Here is a 17,961-nt window from a genome sequence, read left to right as displayed (position 1 = left end):
AGGTTATTGGTTCTAAACCTGTGTTTGTTCCACAGCCGACGCGCTCGTCGTCCGAGAGTATATGTTCCAGACCTGGTTCAAGCATACCTAGCTCACCGGGTCACACCATATATGTAAGTACATTAGTTCATCATTGTGTAGAGTAAATATATGTGCACACACATTTAGGTGGACATACCATATATCATTTTTATGTAACGCTATTTATAATGACCCTAAAGATTTTTGAAATGATTATACATCAAAAGTCATTATATCAAAAGTAAGATCAAAAGTGACAGTAAAACATTTAAAATGTTACAAAAGATTTCTATTCCAAATAAATGCTGTTCTTTTGAACTTTCTATTTATCAAAGAATCTTGAAAAAAAAATGCATCAGTTTCTGCAAAAATATGAAGCAGCACGACCATCATAGAAATAAAATACATATGCAAATATATTCAAATAGAAAACAGTTCTTTTCCATTTTAATAATATTTCACAATATTACTGTTTTTATTGTGTTTTTGAAATGCAGCCTTGGTGAAAATAAGAGACTTTTAATGCTGATTACTCAACAAATATCTATAATTGTGCATTTCATTGAGCTTTACAATGTTATAAATTGGCTTAGCTGAGTTGTCATGTAGTTTTCTGGATGTTAAAATAGATCCTCAGAGATAGCACTCTTTCCTATCATTGTGTCTGGGTTTATCCGTGTTCTTTGTATGTTTGGGTGGGTTTGCACTAGTTTAGTTCAGTTTCCTGTGTTTTCAGTTAGTTACCTTGGTTATTCATTGTTTGATTAAATTGGACACCTTTTATTCATTTTGTTGATTGGTTTGGTCTGTGTGTTTAAGATCTGTGTTTTATTCAGTTCATTGTTGCATTATACCTGCTTGTATGATAATGAAGAGTGTTTTGTTTCTAGTTCTTTAAACTGCTCCTTATCATTACTACAACCTATGTGACACATTGTGAATTCTGACAGCAGTGTTGAAATATAAATAACAGTTAACTTATTGAAGCAATAACCGTGATAAAATCACTATAACACGCAACCTCAAGTGGCATTTTGCTTCTTTTTTTAATCATCATGATCAGACCCTTTGATTGGTCTGGGAGAGGCTTTTTATAGAACTATATATTTTCACTGCTGTCATGTAGAAATTCAGATATCCGTGTGACTCCCTGTCTGTGTTTGTGTTTCCCTCTAGGCAAAAGTAGACAATGAGATCCTTGATTACAGGGATTTAGCAGCCATTCCCAAGGTCAAAGCCATTTATGACATTGAGCGTCCAGATTTAATCCACTATGAGCCACTTTACACCACCACACTGGATGAGTCAGAGGAGAGAGAGAGTGTGGGAGAGGTAAAAATCAAAAGTCAAAAAGAAGCTCTCTTCCAAACCCTAGAGACCTTTCTGTCTAGACAGCATCATAGGTGACACGCTCCTGATGTGAAGACTGGTTCAAAAGGTAGGCTGCAAAATGATATGCAAATTCTACAGCAGCATTGCATATACTTAAAGGGGTCCTATTATGCTTTTTGACACTTTCAACTTTCTTTAGTGTGTAATGTTGCTATTTGAACATAAAAAAAAGGTCTGCTAAGTTACAAAGCACAAAGTCACTACATAGGGAGTTATTCTCTATGTCAGTCCGCACTGTTTCTGAACTCCCTGAAATGCCTCGATTGTAGTCTTGAGTTTTCTTCCGGAAACGGACAGGTCACAATATCCCTCATAAATAATTCCCACCCAAGGCATACGAAAAAAAGGGAACGAGGAGTCGAGGACTGGTTGAGTTGCGTTAGTAGTGTGTCAAAACATTCTGAAATACGCTTGATTCGCACAAAGTGGTTAACCAATCTGAGCACATTGCACTTTTTGGAAGGAGGGGCTTCATAGAGACAGGAACTAAATAGAGCATTACTGACAGACTGGGAAGAGAGGTGCTGCAACAATGAAAAATATGTGGAAAAATAAGGTGTTTTTTTTTTTTTTTTTTTTTTTTTTAACATTTAAGCATGAAAACCTATTCTAGACCCTAAAAACAAAATCTTGACTTTGAAAAAGGGCACAGTAGGTCCCCTTTAAATTTCATTCAGCAGATGAAATTATAATAGTATATTATAGGATGCTGCCTTAGAAGGTACATATGTAGGTAGTGAATAGGCATGCGGCTTACTAGGGTTTGAAACAGAGCTTTCAGTGTTCAGTATGGCACATTTTTCTGCTTGTGTAAAAGTGATATTTATTCACTTACAGTAGTACTTTATTTACATTCACCTGGAATTTATTATCCCAACACAACACCTTTTTGTCAACAGCTGCAGAGTTCCAGGAGAGAGTGTTCACCCATGCCAGAGGACAGAGTAAGTTATTCACATGACCTGCACACTTTATGTGGACTAGCAGTCCCTGAGACCATATTGTGTCCCATTTATGATTAGATGGGCTCTCAGGATGGATGGATGGATGGGTGGATGTGAGTGAGTGACAGTGAGTGACACGGACATGTTTCTGAGGTTTTTTTGAGAGTCGGCCCCATAGTTTTCTGTATCCACTTCTTCAATTTAATGGTGTCCCAGTTACAACGTGAATTTCTTCACAAAATTTTCTTTATATATGTATTTATTTTTTTTTTTTTTTTCGCCTTTTGTTTCAGACCAGGTCACCCACACCAATTGCTGAGGTAAGTCAGATTAGGGGTTTTATTTTGCATGCAGGCAAAAATAAAAGTATTCCATAATAATACTGAATATTTATGTTGTAGTATAAATTGTAGTTTAATTTTCATTCTAAATATTCAAGAATTTTTTATATTGTAAGTGGAGAATATTTATATTTTCAGTTGTAAGAATGGCATTTTTGTAACTGTGTATGTTTCCTGCATGTGTGGGTTTTTTTTTTTTTTTTTCCCAGGGTTACTATGACATGAGAGAACGAATCCTCCACAGATCGACGAGTCAGGGCTCCATCGGCTCGCCCATTTACAGCCGCCACAGTTACACACCCACCATGTCACGCTCACCACAGCATTTCCACAGACCCGGTGAGCTATGAACCCCTTCATAAGAATCTAATTAATATTTCATCAAATCAAAATTTATTTTTCTTTCATGGATTTACAGATTTCTAATATGGCACATTTCCCCCAGTGTCCAAATTTTGTTTTAGAATAGAGAAAACCTATCCAAATCCCCTCTAAAAATTAGAACTTGTAGAAACTACCATTCAAAAATTTGGGGAAAGATTTAAAAAAAGAAAAAAAGAAATTAACACTTTTATTCAGCAAGGACAAAGCAGTTATTTATCACTAGGCATTGTTACATTTGTGCATATAATATATAATCAAGTGCATATATTGTGCATATATTATATGATATAAATGATCAAATCATTTTTCTTACATTAATTTTACACACACACACACACACACACACATAGAATATTAATTATTTTCAAATGGCTGAAAAATATTGTTTTTAGCTATTTCGCCCAGCCCTAATTTGAACTATTCTCCCTATTGACCTTTGACCCTGTTTCCGATTGGAGGCACTGAGCCGTCCAGTGGTCGAAGTTCCCCAGGGTCCAGCACCCCTCCTCTCCCCTTGACCCCTAAACATTTTCACCTGCCAGGTACTGTTGGGAGTCTTCCAGTGGCCCACTGTGTGTCAATCCCAGCATGCCCCTGTGTCTAAGCACTTTTTCACAATTCCTTATATTTTCTCTGTTTGGTTGTGATGTCTTATGTCTGTCTTAAAGTGACAGTTCAGCTAGAAATGAAAAATATGCACGAGCTAAGAGCACTCACATTTTTGTTCAGAAAATGTAAAGACCTTATATGTTACTTTAGTAATGGAAAATCCAAACTGTGTCAGTGTGTCAGTTTCTCAGACTTGATTGTTCTTCGGTGCATTTTGTAAGTGTTATTGCTTTTCTTTCTCTTTTTAAAACCCAGTAGCTCTGATATCATGAACTAAAATTTTAAACATTCACTTTTTCCTTTCTTTCAGATCAAGGAGTAAACATCTACAGAAAACCCCCTATCTACAAACAGCATGGTATAGTCATTCAGAATTTTTAGGGGTCAACGCATTAACTTTTACATTGATGAATGATTAGAAATTAGATTTGTACACATGCCTATCGATTTATAATATACTAAAGCAGTGTTTCCCAACCATTTTTGATATATGTACCCACACAGCCCCATCAAATTCTCATTTGCACCCTCATGTCTTTTCAAACCCATATGACTTTCATTCATCTTTGGAGCACAAATTAAGACATTTTAATGAAATCGGAGAGATTTCTGTCCCTCTATTGACAGTCTACGCAACTACCACTTTGGCACTTCAAAAAGTTCATAAAGAGATTCTAAAACTAATTCATATGAATCGGGCAGTTTAGTCCAAATTTTCTGAGGAGACTGGATCGATTTATATGATGAATAGATTTAATTTAGGCTTTTAATCACATATAAACATTCATCAACGCACACATCAGTTGTGGTAAACGGAAACTGAAGCATGCTTACTTGACGTGCGAGAACCAATTCTTGCTAGCTTCCACAAGAACCAATGAGATTTCATCATATAAAGCGCTCAATTCATATGTATTAGCTTTACGATCTCTTTATGAACTTTTTGAAGCACCAAAGTTGTAGTTGCGTAGCTGTCAGTGGAGGAACAGAAATCACTCAGAACATCTTACGAGTTTGGAACAAGATAAGGGTAAATGATGAGAGAATTTTCATTTATAGGTGAACTAACCTTTTAAGGTACCATCATACCCCGTCACCAACACCAAACCTTTTAACTCATATTATACTGGATATCATCATAAATGTTATTAAAATGGCCATAATTATCACTTTTTAGCCAAGTTCCTTCATCTTTCTTCAGTGAGAAAGGGGGAATCAAAATAAGACAAGTTTGAGAAGATAAGAAAATGTTTATCTGAGAAAGACCTAATGATAAAGTGAAACTCAGGTAGAACATTTAACAAAATTAAAGTAATGTGCACTTTTTGTGTGGTGAAATTGAAATGTCATTGAAGCTCAAGTATGAAATATCACACAAAAGCAAATACACTGTCATTTTAATGAGAAGATGTAACTTATAGGATGAAGACTTACAAGTTTAACACAGCAAAATGACAATGTTTAAGCACCTGCTGAGGAATGTGCACCCCTGGTTGGGAATCATTGCATTGTGAAGACTGCATCTTATTGAGTTCATAAAATGCCTGCCGATTTTCACTTTGGTACTTAATGACTGTATAGTTTTATCATTGCAAATATTGATGCACTCATGCTGAGCTGCAACTAGCTGTTCTGTTTATTGTTCAAGTCAGTTTTCTTATTCAGTCTTATTCAGCATCTGCATGACATTTAAAACAACATACTGAATAAACAGGTACATTCATGTTCCCTTTAATGCTGCTTGGCTCACAACAGCAGGGCATTTATACGGCCTGATCGATAAAGAAACAAATCTTAATGGTTCAGTGGTAACCTAGTTAACAGCCAGTGTTGATTTGAGTTACCTTAACAAACTAGCAGTCAGAAGATTCTTATTGAGAGAAAATCTTAACAAGGTTATGGAATTTCAGAATATTTCACGCCATGACTGTGTATGGTTTGTATGTCTCTTTACCATAATTCTGTGTTTTGTTTGTTTGTTTGTTTTTGTTTGGAAACTGTGAGTCCCTCCACCTCATTAATATCTGCTTGTGTGCCATTTAACACCACCTCAATGTAAACATGTAAGTATTGTTTGAAGTCTTCTCAACTGAGCTTATTTCACTATAAATATTAATCAACGATCAACCACTCATCATTAAAGCGTCTTCTCCTGAGAGTGCCTGATGAGCTTTCATTCATATTCATCAATAACAAAGCTTGCAAAAAATTGCAAGATTTTTAAATTAGATCCGCATAAGTTGGTATCTGCTAATGTATTTAGTGACCCCTTATTACCAAACATGTAAAGTCATGTAACATCTGTTATTTTTTAAAATAATGATTACATTGACAGCTTGTTGCTGACACCCTCGTATTTTTGTTTGTCAACAAGCATTGAAAAAAGAATAAGTAAATAAATAGGCCAAATCTTAAATTCATTGACATTTAAAGAGGTCATATCACACAATTTTGTTTTGTTTTTTTCCTCTGAGGTCCACTTATATTAGTACATAATATCGGTGCTAAAACATTATAAGTTGACAGTTTTGTTTTTTCAGTTTTTTGCTGTTGTTCCTTGTGTGTAAATGCCCTCTTCACATGTGAAATGAGATGCAGGTTTGCTGTGGAGTTCAATGTAGTTTATTCTTCTCCATCCCAAAACAATCTGCACTGAAAAGTGTGGCTAAATTATAATAAGATCAGCATAAAATGATCAGGGATCTTGTTAAAAATAAACTTCAGCTACTTGTTTCTAATGCAGAGCGGCAGGTGCTACACACCAGGGTTATAGATATTATTAGACGTTTTTACTTCTATTACTGTATGTTTTCATAGTACATTAATCTCTTTTACCTCAAAGGAGAATTGTATTCTTCATGATATGACCCCTTTAAAGTATAGTCATTCATAGATAGATTCAGCAGGCCAGATCCCACTGCCTTCATGCAATGTGTTCTGAAGCCAGTGATGGTTTGTCAGATTGCTGCATGGCTTATTTTGGCTGAGTGATTTATGAAATAGCTGTGCATGTTTAGCATGCAAGAAAACAACCAACAGTCTCTAATAGTAAATATTGTGAATGCGAGGAGAGGCCTTAAACTCATATGCCACATATGGCTTGCAGAAGGCGTTTTTTTTTTTTTTTTGCTATCTGTTGGTTAGCTGTTGGTCTAGCCACACTGATGGTCCAGCTCCGCCGGTTTATTGATCTAGATTCAGCTGCCTTTGCAGCCCAGAGCAAGTCTGCTGATGACATCATCAAATCGGCCAAATTTCCCTCAGCGTACGCCCCTGGTCCAGACTACCCAGCAGTGATACAGACAGACTGCTGGTCCTTCCCGATCTCCCATGCTGCCCTAGGTACTGTGGTCACCCATGATGCATCTGTTTCCACAGTCTCATTGCTTCTACCTTAAAGGGGCAGTTCACCCAGTAAATGACACTGTTTGGTGTCATTTACTCACCCTCATGTTTTTTCAACCCTCTTTTAGTTTCTATCTTTCACAATTGAGTTGTTGTTTTTTAAAGTGCCCCAATTATGCTGTTTTAAAAGTTCCTACAATACATGCGTCCAAGGTCAAAAACACTTTAATTTTCTCATAATATACATTGAACATCACCTCATTTTATAAAAAGTCTGAAAATTGTTCGTTCAAAGATTGTCTCTCTAAACCGCTCCTTTCTGCGATCTTACTCTGCACTGATTGGTAAGGCAGATGTGTCTGCTGTGATTGGTCTACACCTTACAGCACGTGTCAGAAACAACACGTCCATTACCATATCTACATTTTAGCTCCAGACGCTTCCTCAGTGCTTGATACACAGTGATACGAACAGTAACAATGGCATCAGGTTTACCGTATCAATTCCAGCACAAGTCCTCATCCTTTAGAAGTCCATCCAGAGTGGATTTGCAGAACAGAAAACAGTCTTCTCAACATGTCGACAACACAAACCAAACTCTTCCAGGCCTCAGCTACAACTATAGTGTTTGAGGGTGGGTCAAAGTAGACATTGTTTGTGGGCAGCCAATGAAGACCATAGGCTGGCATTATGCAAATTTGTTTGTCTGGAATTACAGACAACTCATTTTGGTTCTCATTCAGAATCTATTCTTTCTTTTGGGAAACAATAATTGTGTCGTGTACTTTAATCTTTAAAACTTTGCAGACCTTTTACATTCACACAGCGTGAAAAGGTAATATTCGAAAAAGCATAATATGGGCACTTAAAGAAAGAAAATACTATATGGATTGACATGAAGGTGAGTAAAGTTTTATTTTTGGGTGAACTACAACCTTGCCCTCAAGATGTAAAGCAGATTTATTAACTTGTGTATTATGCTAGTATTAATGCTAGTATTAAGTTGCTTCTTCCTGATTTAGGTATTAATAGTTTAATATTCAATATCTTATATAGAGTACTTTTTCTTAGTGTTGTAAAGTTTGTTTATTGTTCATCGTTGTTTTAAATTATTCTATTCTTGCCTTGAAAACAGCTTTTGGTGCTGAATTGGCATAAAAAATTGTGTAACATTAAAAAGTTTTAAACCAAATACTGAGATTGACTTCAAACGTTTGTGTTGTCTTTCTGTCCATGTGTTGCTGTGTAATTGTCTGTCTTGATGTAATACACAAGTGATCATTTCGTTTATGTTCTGTAGGTGTCAGGAGGTATTAAAAACCTGATGTAAAGTGTGTTTCATCATATAAAATCAGACTAATGAAAGCAGCTTTTCACATAGCATAGACTGGCTTTCTGCTCTGTCGTTTACATTAGCTTTCCCCTCCATCCTTTATTTCAGGTGTTTGTGTGTGTAAACGTTTCCTACTAATGTGTTTTTATTGTCGTTGTGATGCTCAGGAACAGACGGGAGGAGAAGGTCAAGAGAGGAAGATGAGGAGGAGCTTCAGAAACGCAGACAGATTCAGGAGGAACATCTCAACAAGGTCTGGAACTGAAAGAATGATGCAACACAAAGTGCAGCTCTAGAACTTGTTCCTGTCTAAATAGCTTCATGTTTCTGATTCCAGATCCAATCTGGTTTGGGGAAAATGATCCTTAAGGAGGAGATGGAGAAAGAGAAGATCCGAGAGCGTCATGCACGGAGCCTGTCGGCACAACGCTACGAGCATGGAAGCAGTAATGCTCCTCAGTACAATAGATTGCAAATTAGACATTCATGTTCTGGATCTTAACGTTCTTCATGATTGAGGAACAGGGTTGCGAGCCATTCAGGATTGAACGGAAAATTAAAGGGTTAGTTCACCCAAAAATGAAATTTCTGTCATTAATTACTCACCCTCATGTCGTTCCACACCCGTAAGACCTTCATTCATAAATGAAGACAAATCAACAAAAATTAAGATATTTTTGATGAAATCAGAGGCAACGTAATTACCACATTCAAGATCCAGCAAAGTAGTAAAAACGCTGTTGAAATAATTTACGTAACTACAGTGGTTCAACTTTAATGTTATGAAGCGACGAGAATACTTTTTGTGCGCAAAAACAAAACAAATATAACGACTCAGTATTGGCCGACCCTGTACATGTGAGCAGCACGATGCATCCGTGTGCTGCTGATGCAGGAGCCGGCCAATACTGAGTCGGCATTCTGACGTAGAACCTGGAAGCACTGAACGTAAACCGCAGACAGGGGAGATACGAATTCGTTGAATTAAGTCGTTATTTTTGTTTCGTTTTTGCGCACAAAAAGTAAAGTATTCTCGTTGCTTTATAACGAATTACTGTAGTCACTTTGACTATTTTAACGATGTCGGATTTCATCAAAAATATCTTAATTTGTGTTCCGAAGATGAATGAAGGTCTTATGAGTTGAGGGTGATTAATGACAGAAATTTCATTTTGGGGTGAACTAACCGTTTAATATACAATTCCAACTGAATTCCTGAATTTTAATTGAGGTAGTAAATATGATGCGGAATTTAAGGAATTAAATATATAGTATATTTACTTAAAATATATTTTAAAAAGAAATAATATATACACAGTATGTGTGTGTGTGTGTGTGTGTATATATATATATATATATATATATATAGTGTGTGTGTGTGTGTGTGTGTGTGTGTCTAATGTATGTACATTATTGAACCCAATTTTTTAATGGTGACTTGTACTGTTATTACAATTGCAGATCAAAATTCACCCTCTAAAACAGGCTCACTGCCTGGATACGGGCGAAATGGACTGCATCGGGTAAGATCCATTCTTTTGAGGAATCTGTGGGAAATTACTTACTAATATAATATAATATAACATAATATCATATAAAATAACAATATAATAATAATTATTTAAGATATAAAACTGATTATTGGAGTACATTTTACAAGAAAATACTGTTTCAGTTTTTATACTTTCATTGTTACTTGCCATTTCTTTGTAATTATTTGAGAAATGTATTAGCAGTTTCTGAGTGAAAATTGTCAAACTGAATCCCACACCAGTTTTTTGTTTTTGTTTTCCACCCAGTGTAATCAACCCATTTGTTTTTTTTGTTTGTTTGTTTTTCTTTCTAATATTTTTTTTTTTCTCCAGCCTCAGTCGACTGATTTCACACAGTATAACAGTTATGGGGACGTGTGCGGTGGGATGAGAGGTTAGTTTATCTGTCTTTTAATTTAATTGAACTTAATATATAATGAGAGCAAATAATAGTCAAATATGTATTGGTCTATGGATTATGGAAGTAGTATAAATGCATGTGGAAAAGTTTTCTCATATTGGCTATTTTAATGAATGAAAATAAAAACAAATCTTTTTTTTATTTTCTTCTTAACAGAGTTTCAGGTACGTAGATATTATTACCTTTTTGAATCTCACTTTGTTTCCATTTATCCTTATTGCTTTCCTATTATAAATAATATGTAATATTCTTTAAAATAATGTCTTCAACATGCTCATAGCCTACTCCTTCAAACTACATAATGTAAATTAAAAATTAAAAGATAAAGTTGTCATGGCTCATTAAAGTAGCTAGCTTCATGTTTTCTCTCTGTCTATGATTTGTTTCTAGCCCATGCATGATGGCCACCGTACAGCCACCAGAATGGACAGAGGAGTGTCTATGCCTAATATGCTGGAACCAAAAGCAAGTGTAACATTAAACTAGCAAACATTATCTGATACTGAATATGAGTTCAACAATTAGGCTGCTTAGCATCCAGATCTACTTGGATGTAATGTAACTATATAGCCAGATTTAAGGCCCGTTCAGACCAAGGACAATAACTGCAGCTATAAATGTATAGACTTATGTAGCTCCGCCCCTTTTCAGCACTGTGCTCCAATTCTGTCTTCTGGTTTGTATTTCCACAGCATGAAGGTAAGATCTTATGGATTTATGAATGAACTGCTCGTTTTAATATCTTTCCGGTCTACTGCCACAACTATTAAGGCACAGAGAAATTATATCGTCGGAATCACTTTCAGAACGATTTTTTCCACCTGAAGAACAATAAAAACATGACAGCCAATCAGAATCCATCCTGCTTCAAAAAGCTTGAGCATTTAAAGCGGCAGACAACAAAACTTCAGCACGTTGTTATAATAAAAATGAACACAATGATATTGAGTTATAAAGAGTTTGTGCATTTATTTACTGATTGATATGCTTCATTTAAAGGTATATCCATATGAAATGCTCAAGGTAACCAGCCGCAGTCGCTCCAAACTGCCCAGAGATGTGGACAGAACCCGACTAGAGGTAGTTGCTCACAGTATATGTATCTCAAAACACTGCATTATAATATAATCAAGATGCTCTAGGTGATTTTTGTACTTTTTGTTCATTTTCCACCTGCATTTCTAGCGCCACTTGGCTCCAGAGATGTTCTTTGAAATATTTGGGATGGAAATTAAGGAATTCGACAGGTTACCTCTGTGGAAACGCAATGAACTAAAGAAGAAAGCCAAACTCTTCTAACCAGGATATACATCATCTACTCACAAATATTGTATCATACAGCTGTTTACTAATCTTCTCGTTAAAGCTATAGCCAGAAGAAAGTTCCATGCTGCAATATTATCATATGATGTCAGTTTGTAATAAACAGAGGGTCCAAACATTTCAGATATTTCTCCAAAATTCACACTTTATTTTTTGTGTCTCTGTTGCTTTAATTTTCCCTCTTCCAGAAATGAGTCTTTCTCTTTTTGTTCTTGTTGCATATCTTGGCAAATCATGTTCATGCAGGTCTGATAATCTGAACCTTTACAGATTTACAGTTATAATCCATTTAATTCAGTGTTCCAGTAAAGACTCCTATGTTTGCGTCACTTTTGGTTCAGGGAGGGATTGTAGATGCTACACTGTGTGGGTGTCTGTGTCTTTGTACCTGTTCATGTAAGTTTTGAATGCATTGAAAGAAACGTAATCTATAGTAGCACATATCCATGTATTCACCCTTTATTACTGTACCAGCCTCCAAAACATCTGTAAAATTAAAGGTGAAATGTATAATTTCTGTGCCAATAGCAGCACCAAACAGAACTGAAAAAAATATTGACTGCTGTCAAACACTCTAGTTATCATTCCCAGCTATCAGGGAATGTTCTCAGAACTTTGGCAAGGTTCTCTCAAAGTTATGAACAAATGTTCTTCTGATAACATTAATAGAATTAAGTTATCTGGTCTTTAGTAACACTATTAAAACATTAGCACAAAAAAATGTTATTTAAACATCATTCATGGACCTTTTTTCTGAAACATTTTCGTTGGACGTTAATCTGTTTTTTAAACATTGTTACTTACTACTTTTTTCAGATGCTTCATACTTGCAAAATGATAAAACAGAAAACATTCCTTTAATGTTTTCTTTAACATTCATGTTTTTTTTAAACGTTTATAAATCAAAACGTTCTGAGAGCATTCAGAAATAACGTTTTCATAACATAACAGGAACATTAGCAAACGTTCTTACCTTAACTTTTTCATTTGATACCACTAGTGGTGCAGAAATTACACACTTCATCTTTAAGCTTTCTGAAACTGTTGAATCAATGCTGATGTCCCTAGTATATTGTATATTTAAATAATAGAATACAAAGTTAAGGTAAAAATGAACTGCATTTGACTTTTTTTTTTAAAGAGCTGATACTCACACTGCCAATTTATTATATTTCAATTGTATTTCTACAGTAAAGGACAATATTTCAATGTGCAACTCTCAGTAAAACCAAATGCATTACAAGAGAAAGGGCTCTGTATGAGCTGTAATCTACAGCTATTTTTTTTATTTCATCTTCATTAATCAAATCAGACGTATTATTGTGACGATTTCTTTATGCACACTACGGTACACTGGGCTTCTTATGAAGCTTGTACGTTGAATTATTAGCTGGACCAAATCAAGACATGAATTCAGATGAAAACATTCTCATTAAACACCATGATCATCTACAGCGACAGGTTTGAATAAAAGAAAATACACCGTGATTTTCCTGTGTCCTTAATATCACTTTCCATCCTGTTCTTAAGTCTTGTAATATCACTTTCGGCCCACATCAGCTACGCGTGGTATGATGATCTGGGCCACATGTGGCGTGGAATGATGGCACTTGGGCGGACTGCTTCTGTTTGCCAGGGGTGCGTTTCCCAAAGCGAACTATGGTCGCTAGTTCCGTCATTATCAATAGAGTTCAATGGGACTTAAGACCATAACGATAATTTCGGGAAATGCTCCCCAGATCTGAGCCACAAGCAGGCCATAGCAATGCCACATGTCAGCCAAGAGCAAAGAAATAAACCAGAACTGGACCTTATATGAGCTACAAAATCTTTATATATTATTTTTATAATCATCTTAGCATTAACAAGCAGAATCACTGAAGGAAAGGAGAGAACAGAAAAAAAGACAAAACAGAAACACAAGAGCTACAACTAACTTCACAGCCTTAGATGAAATAAACTGAAGATAAAAGAAGACATTAAATCTCTCCAGATCTCAGCAGAGGAGGATTAAACAACTCCACAAACAGCATTACAGCTTCACATATTACTAACCAGATTTACTTTATTTCTGTAATTCATCTACAGAAGTTCTTATTGAGAATTAACGGAAGTTTAACGCTCGTGTTTGTTTCTTTTTAAGTCTCCATAATGGTGATTGGTTTTTCCATTACTTGGCTCTTAACTCTTATAATACGTTTTTCTTCTCTGGCTGTTGTGACAGTGTTTGTCAAACACATTTGCAGTAGCGAAGAAAGCTTAAATGAGATCAGATGATGATTTTTAGCTATTGATGGCTTTATAATCATTGTTACATGTGCATGTGTTTTTGATCGATTTCGTTTTGTGTAATAATTTGTCTGTCCTCTAGGGGGCGGAAATGATTTTGTTTTATTAGGAACTAATTTCCTGCACCTGAGGACTGCGTATGAATTTGCCATAAGAAGCCTCGTTGCCATATCTGGGCGGCAGGATTTATGCAGCGTTTTGTTTCGTTCTCTTTTGTTGATATTTTGTCTTCCCCGACTAAACAGTTATGTTTATATACTTTCTATAATAAATCCCCTATACTGCAAAAGAGGTGGTTGCTCATTCTGAGGGACAGTTTGAGCCACTCAGGATGTGCTTTCCCTCCATTGGACCCATTTTAATTTGGCTGAAAATAGCAGTGTGGATGTAGCATTACATGGCCCAATCCTTGCTCACTTTTGAAACTAAGTGGGCTCAAGACATGCTGTGACATGGAATGGAGACCTTTTTCTGAAAAAACTTGATTCCAATTGGAAGATGCTTTAGTGAGGCCAGCAGGGGGTGCTCACTCCCAGGCTTGCATGGCTCCTAAAGTCAGAGTGCGGTGACAGAGGCACTAGACTGTAAGAAGAACCATCCATTAGTTTTTTTTTTAACTGCTTACACACATTTTCAAAACTTTGCCTCTTTTTTTTCCAAAACTTTACACACAAATCCAAGAATTGCACACACAAAATGCAAAATGCCTCACATCTCTTGCAAAATGAAGCACTGCATTCAAAATATCACAAACACATCTCAAAATGCAAACATTTGTCTTATGCTGCAAACACCATTGCCATAATATTCTATTTTTGTATATATCACATACACAGTTATTAAAAACCTAAAGCTCTTCTTTCATGAGCTCCTCTGTACAAGAATGAAAGTGATTGGATGAGAGATATTGAAAAATTTATGGTAAACACAAAAGCAAGATTAAAACCAAACAAATTATTATGGACAGAAACAAAGGTTGTGTTTGAAAAAGGAAATCAAGATACTTCCTGTTAGATTTTTGTGTGTTACATAGAGAATTGTGTGTTGTGTTTTGCAAAAAGTGTTTTATGAAATTGAAAACTGGGTTGAAGGCTGGGAATTAGTGTATGGATTTGCAGATTTGGTGTGTGATTCTAGTGTGTGAGTGTCAGGTTTCAGAGATTGTGTGACAAGTAAGGATTTTGTGTGTAAGCAGTTGAAAAAAATTGTAAACTGAGGTCCTGACTATATGGTAGAGCTTTGCTAGTGTGACTATTCTCTATTGCAATACAGGTGGTAGCTCATTCTGAGGGACATTTTGAGCCACTCAGGATGTGCCGCCCCTCCATTGGACCCATTTTAATGTGGATATGTGAAGCACTGCAGCTGTAGCATCCTATGGCCAAAGCTTGGCTTACTACCGAAGCTAAGCTGGCTTGAGCCAGGCCTTGAGTGCAGTGATAGAGGCACATTTGACTTCAGTTGTTTTAATAATGAGTAATGATAACCCTCACAGAAATCCTTTTAAATATTATTTAGAATGTATTTTAAGCTGATTTCAGGTTACTTACTATTATGTTTCCGCACATTTGGTTTCCATAATGCAGGCAAAACCTGACGCAGAGATGCTCTCTCCTGTTGATGCTGTATTGATGACATAAGAGTGCATGTAGTGTATGTGGTGCCAGACAGTGATCAATTCTGTGACTCCTGTGTGTCTTTGTAGGCTGGGCTATTAACAGTCCAGTCTTTAATTCATTTTGTAAAGGTATGTGTGTGCGTGTGTGTGTGTGTTATCTGTCAAATGTTGACCTGGATTAGCAGGAAAGAGCAAACAGATCATAAAAAGCCACAAAGATGGGGTTTATTGTCCAGAGCAAACCAGCTCAACAAACACCGCTCTCTCATGTGCACTCATTCTGTTGTTTTTCTGTCTGCATGCATCTGAATATCTGCTTATGTGTTGCTATATATGGATATGCAGATGCCCTGCTGTAAAATTCCTCTATATTTATTGATACACATAACCTATCTCTGAGTTTCTTTCCAACTCTTTCTTTTGCAGTGAATTGTGAACCTATTGACCTTAGTTCAGGTGGGATCTGGAGCAGGTGACAGAGGTTCAATCAGACATTGGCTATGTTCAGCATACTTTTATATTATTTTTATTTTTATATTTATATTATTTCTGCAGTATATAGCAAAGACTATAGAATAACACAAGATGCGTCACTCTTATTGTTTTGAATGGGAGAAAGTGCAACGCGCAATATGGCGGAATAAGTCCCGCCTTCTAAATAAGAGCCAATCGCCGATTGGTAAAGTCATCGCGTCACTGCAGCAGCCGTTAAGCTCCAGTCAGACGCGCGCCTCCGAATTGAGACGCGAGACGCGCATTAGCTTGATCTAGCCTAAAAAATACCGTTTTTTTTTTTTTTTTTTTTTGGTCATGATTCGAGCGTTTAGAAACAAAATTTATGAGACAGTTGTTGTCAGATTTCATTGGTGATTTCAAATATGAAATTTAATCGAAAGCTTGGCAAACAGCTTCGGAGAATTTGATGTTTCCCCATTCAAAGAGATAGGAGCTGCACTTGAATGCCCGAGAGGCGTTTCAAAGATGGCCGCCGAGTGAAATGACTTGTCTTAAAGGGACTTTGCTAGAACACCCTAGAAATATGGCTGGGACAATACTATCGACGCATCGCAATTCGTGGATCATTTCGCCTGAGTGAAATGACTTGTCTTAAAGGGACTTTATATAGTAGGCCTATGATGTATACAACAGAGTACACTGAGCGCAATATGGTATCTCACAATGCAATATGCTTGAAATCTCCATTGAGAACAGATGCAATGATTTAGATTGAGTTTTTTTTTTTCTCTTCACATTTGATCAGACTGACATGTTAAAACATTATGCAAAATTGGATTAAATGCAAAATAACATAATAGCAAAAATGTTTGAAATGCCTGTCTATCTATCTAGACATTCAGACAAGACTTTTTATACTTAAACACTTTTTTTTTTTTTTTTTTTTTTGCGACAGTGTTGGATGCAAATATCACAGGTTTTTTGAACTGGTATTGTGTCTTATATCTGGCCACAACATCATTAGACTTTCATCACTGCATTGTTAGTTTCAGAAGAAACGACTGAGAAATCAACAACGGGTTTACGTTACATCACAAATCCACACGATTCACAGAGACAAAAACGGCCATGCTAATGAAATGTCAGTGCGTCATATGGACTTTTCACAGTCACCGATGCAGAAAGAGTTTCCTCCTGTTCGAGTCAAAACTTATGAAGCAGAACCCACTTTCCCAAACCCATCTATTCACTATAACATTCATAACTCAGGTCTGTGAATGTTGACTCTACAACCGGATGAGAAATCCTATCTTCTCAATGAATGGGTCTTAATGCAACACAGATTATCTGTTATATGTTTTTAACATATTCTCCTTTTGTTTGATGACTTTATGCCCTGTTTCTACTTGTTGACTTGAAAATTACTGAAGAAATTATTTCTGCATGAAACCCATAGGAGAAGCGATAGTGTTACGCACAGACCCTGTTTACTCCTGCTTTTATGGGTAAAGTGTGCAATATCTATGCCATTAGTACCACAAAATCAATTTGTCAAGTCACCTTTTTTTATATAGTACAGATTGTTTTAAAGCAGCTTCACAATCATAAACAGGAACAAATCAGTGATGCAAGCAGTATTCAATCCTGCAGCTCTAAAAAAGACAATAGTCATTATATTCAGCTCAAGTCAGTTCAGTGCTGATTCAGTTCAGTTCAATGATTGTGTAAAGTTCGTCAATAATGAAAGGAGTTCAATTCAGCTATATGCTGCTCTACAGAAGACAATAATGTAGTTATTCAGTTATCCTGAATTTGGAATGGGACTACCTATTGGGTTTATTGTTTTTTTTGTTTTGTTTATTCAGTTTGGTGCCGCTAGTAGTGCATAAATGGCCCACTTCACTTTTAAATACATGTGTAGGGTCCAAAACGTTTTGTGACTCACCCAAAGCG

General features: G+C 36.1%; 1 protein-coding gene across 7 annotated transcripts in view; it reads left to right on the top strand.

The window, feature by feature from the left end:
• ablim1a (actin binding LIM protein 1a) overlaps positions 1 to 13,133 on the top strand; it is a 45,870-nt gene extending 32,737 nt beyond the window's left edge. For 3 of the 7 annotated variants that reach the window (XR_007933238.1, XR_007933239.1, XR_007933242.1), the window contains 13 exons: positions 36 to 113; positions 1,198 to 1,353; positions 2,313 to 2,357; positions 2,651 to 2,677; positions 2,908 to 3,037; positions 3,541 to 3,624; positions 4,002 to 4,049; positions 6,905 to 7,033; positions 8,537 to 8,622; positions 8,707 to 8,815; positions 9,831 to 9,892; positions 10,235 to 11,402; positions 11,508 to 13,133. Coding sequence is in view for 1 of the 7 variants with exons in the window: in XM_051917235.1 (XP_051773195.1) it covers positions 36 to 113; positions 1,198 to 1,353; positions 2,313 to 2,357; positions 2,651 to 2,677; positions 2,908 to 3,037; positions 3,541 to 3,624; positions 4,002 to 4,049; positions 6,905 to 7,033; positions 8,537 to 8,622; positions 8,707 to 8,815; positions 9,831 to 9,892; positions 10,235 to 10,295; positions 10,479 to 10,486; positions 10,713 to 10,787; positions 11,322 to 11,402; positions 11,508 to 11,621 (1,293 nt within the window). In the remaining 6 variants the exon portion in view is untranslated. Of the gene's footprint in view, positions 1 to 35; positions 114 to 1,197; positions 1,354 to 2,312; positions 2,358 to 2,650; positions 2,678 to 2,907; positions 3,038 to 3,540; positions 3,625 to 4,001; positions 4,050 to 6,904; positions 7,034 to 8,536; positions 8,623 to 8,706; positions 8,829 to 9,830; positions 9,893 to 10,234; positions 11,403 to 11,507 lie in introns of all 7 variants that reach the window. The other 4 variants (XM_051917235.1, XR_007933241.1, XR_007933240.1 and 1 more) reach the window with 4 other exon arrangements.
• The last annotated feature ends 4,828 nt before the right edge of the window (positions 13,134 to 17,961 follow it).

The sequence above is a fragment of the Ctenopharyngodon idella genome, chromosome 13, assembly GCF_019924925.1.
Source record: "Ctenopharyngodon idella isolate HZGC_01 chromosome 13, HZGC01, whole genome shotgun sequence".
Taxonomy (NCBI): domain Eukaryota; kingdom Metazoa; phylum Chordata; class Actinopteri; order Cypriniformes; family Xenocyprididae; genus Ctenopharyngodon; species Ctenopharyngodon idella.
Note: the sequence above shows the minus strand (reverse complement) of the source record. Positions and strands in the feature narration are given on the sequence as shown.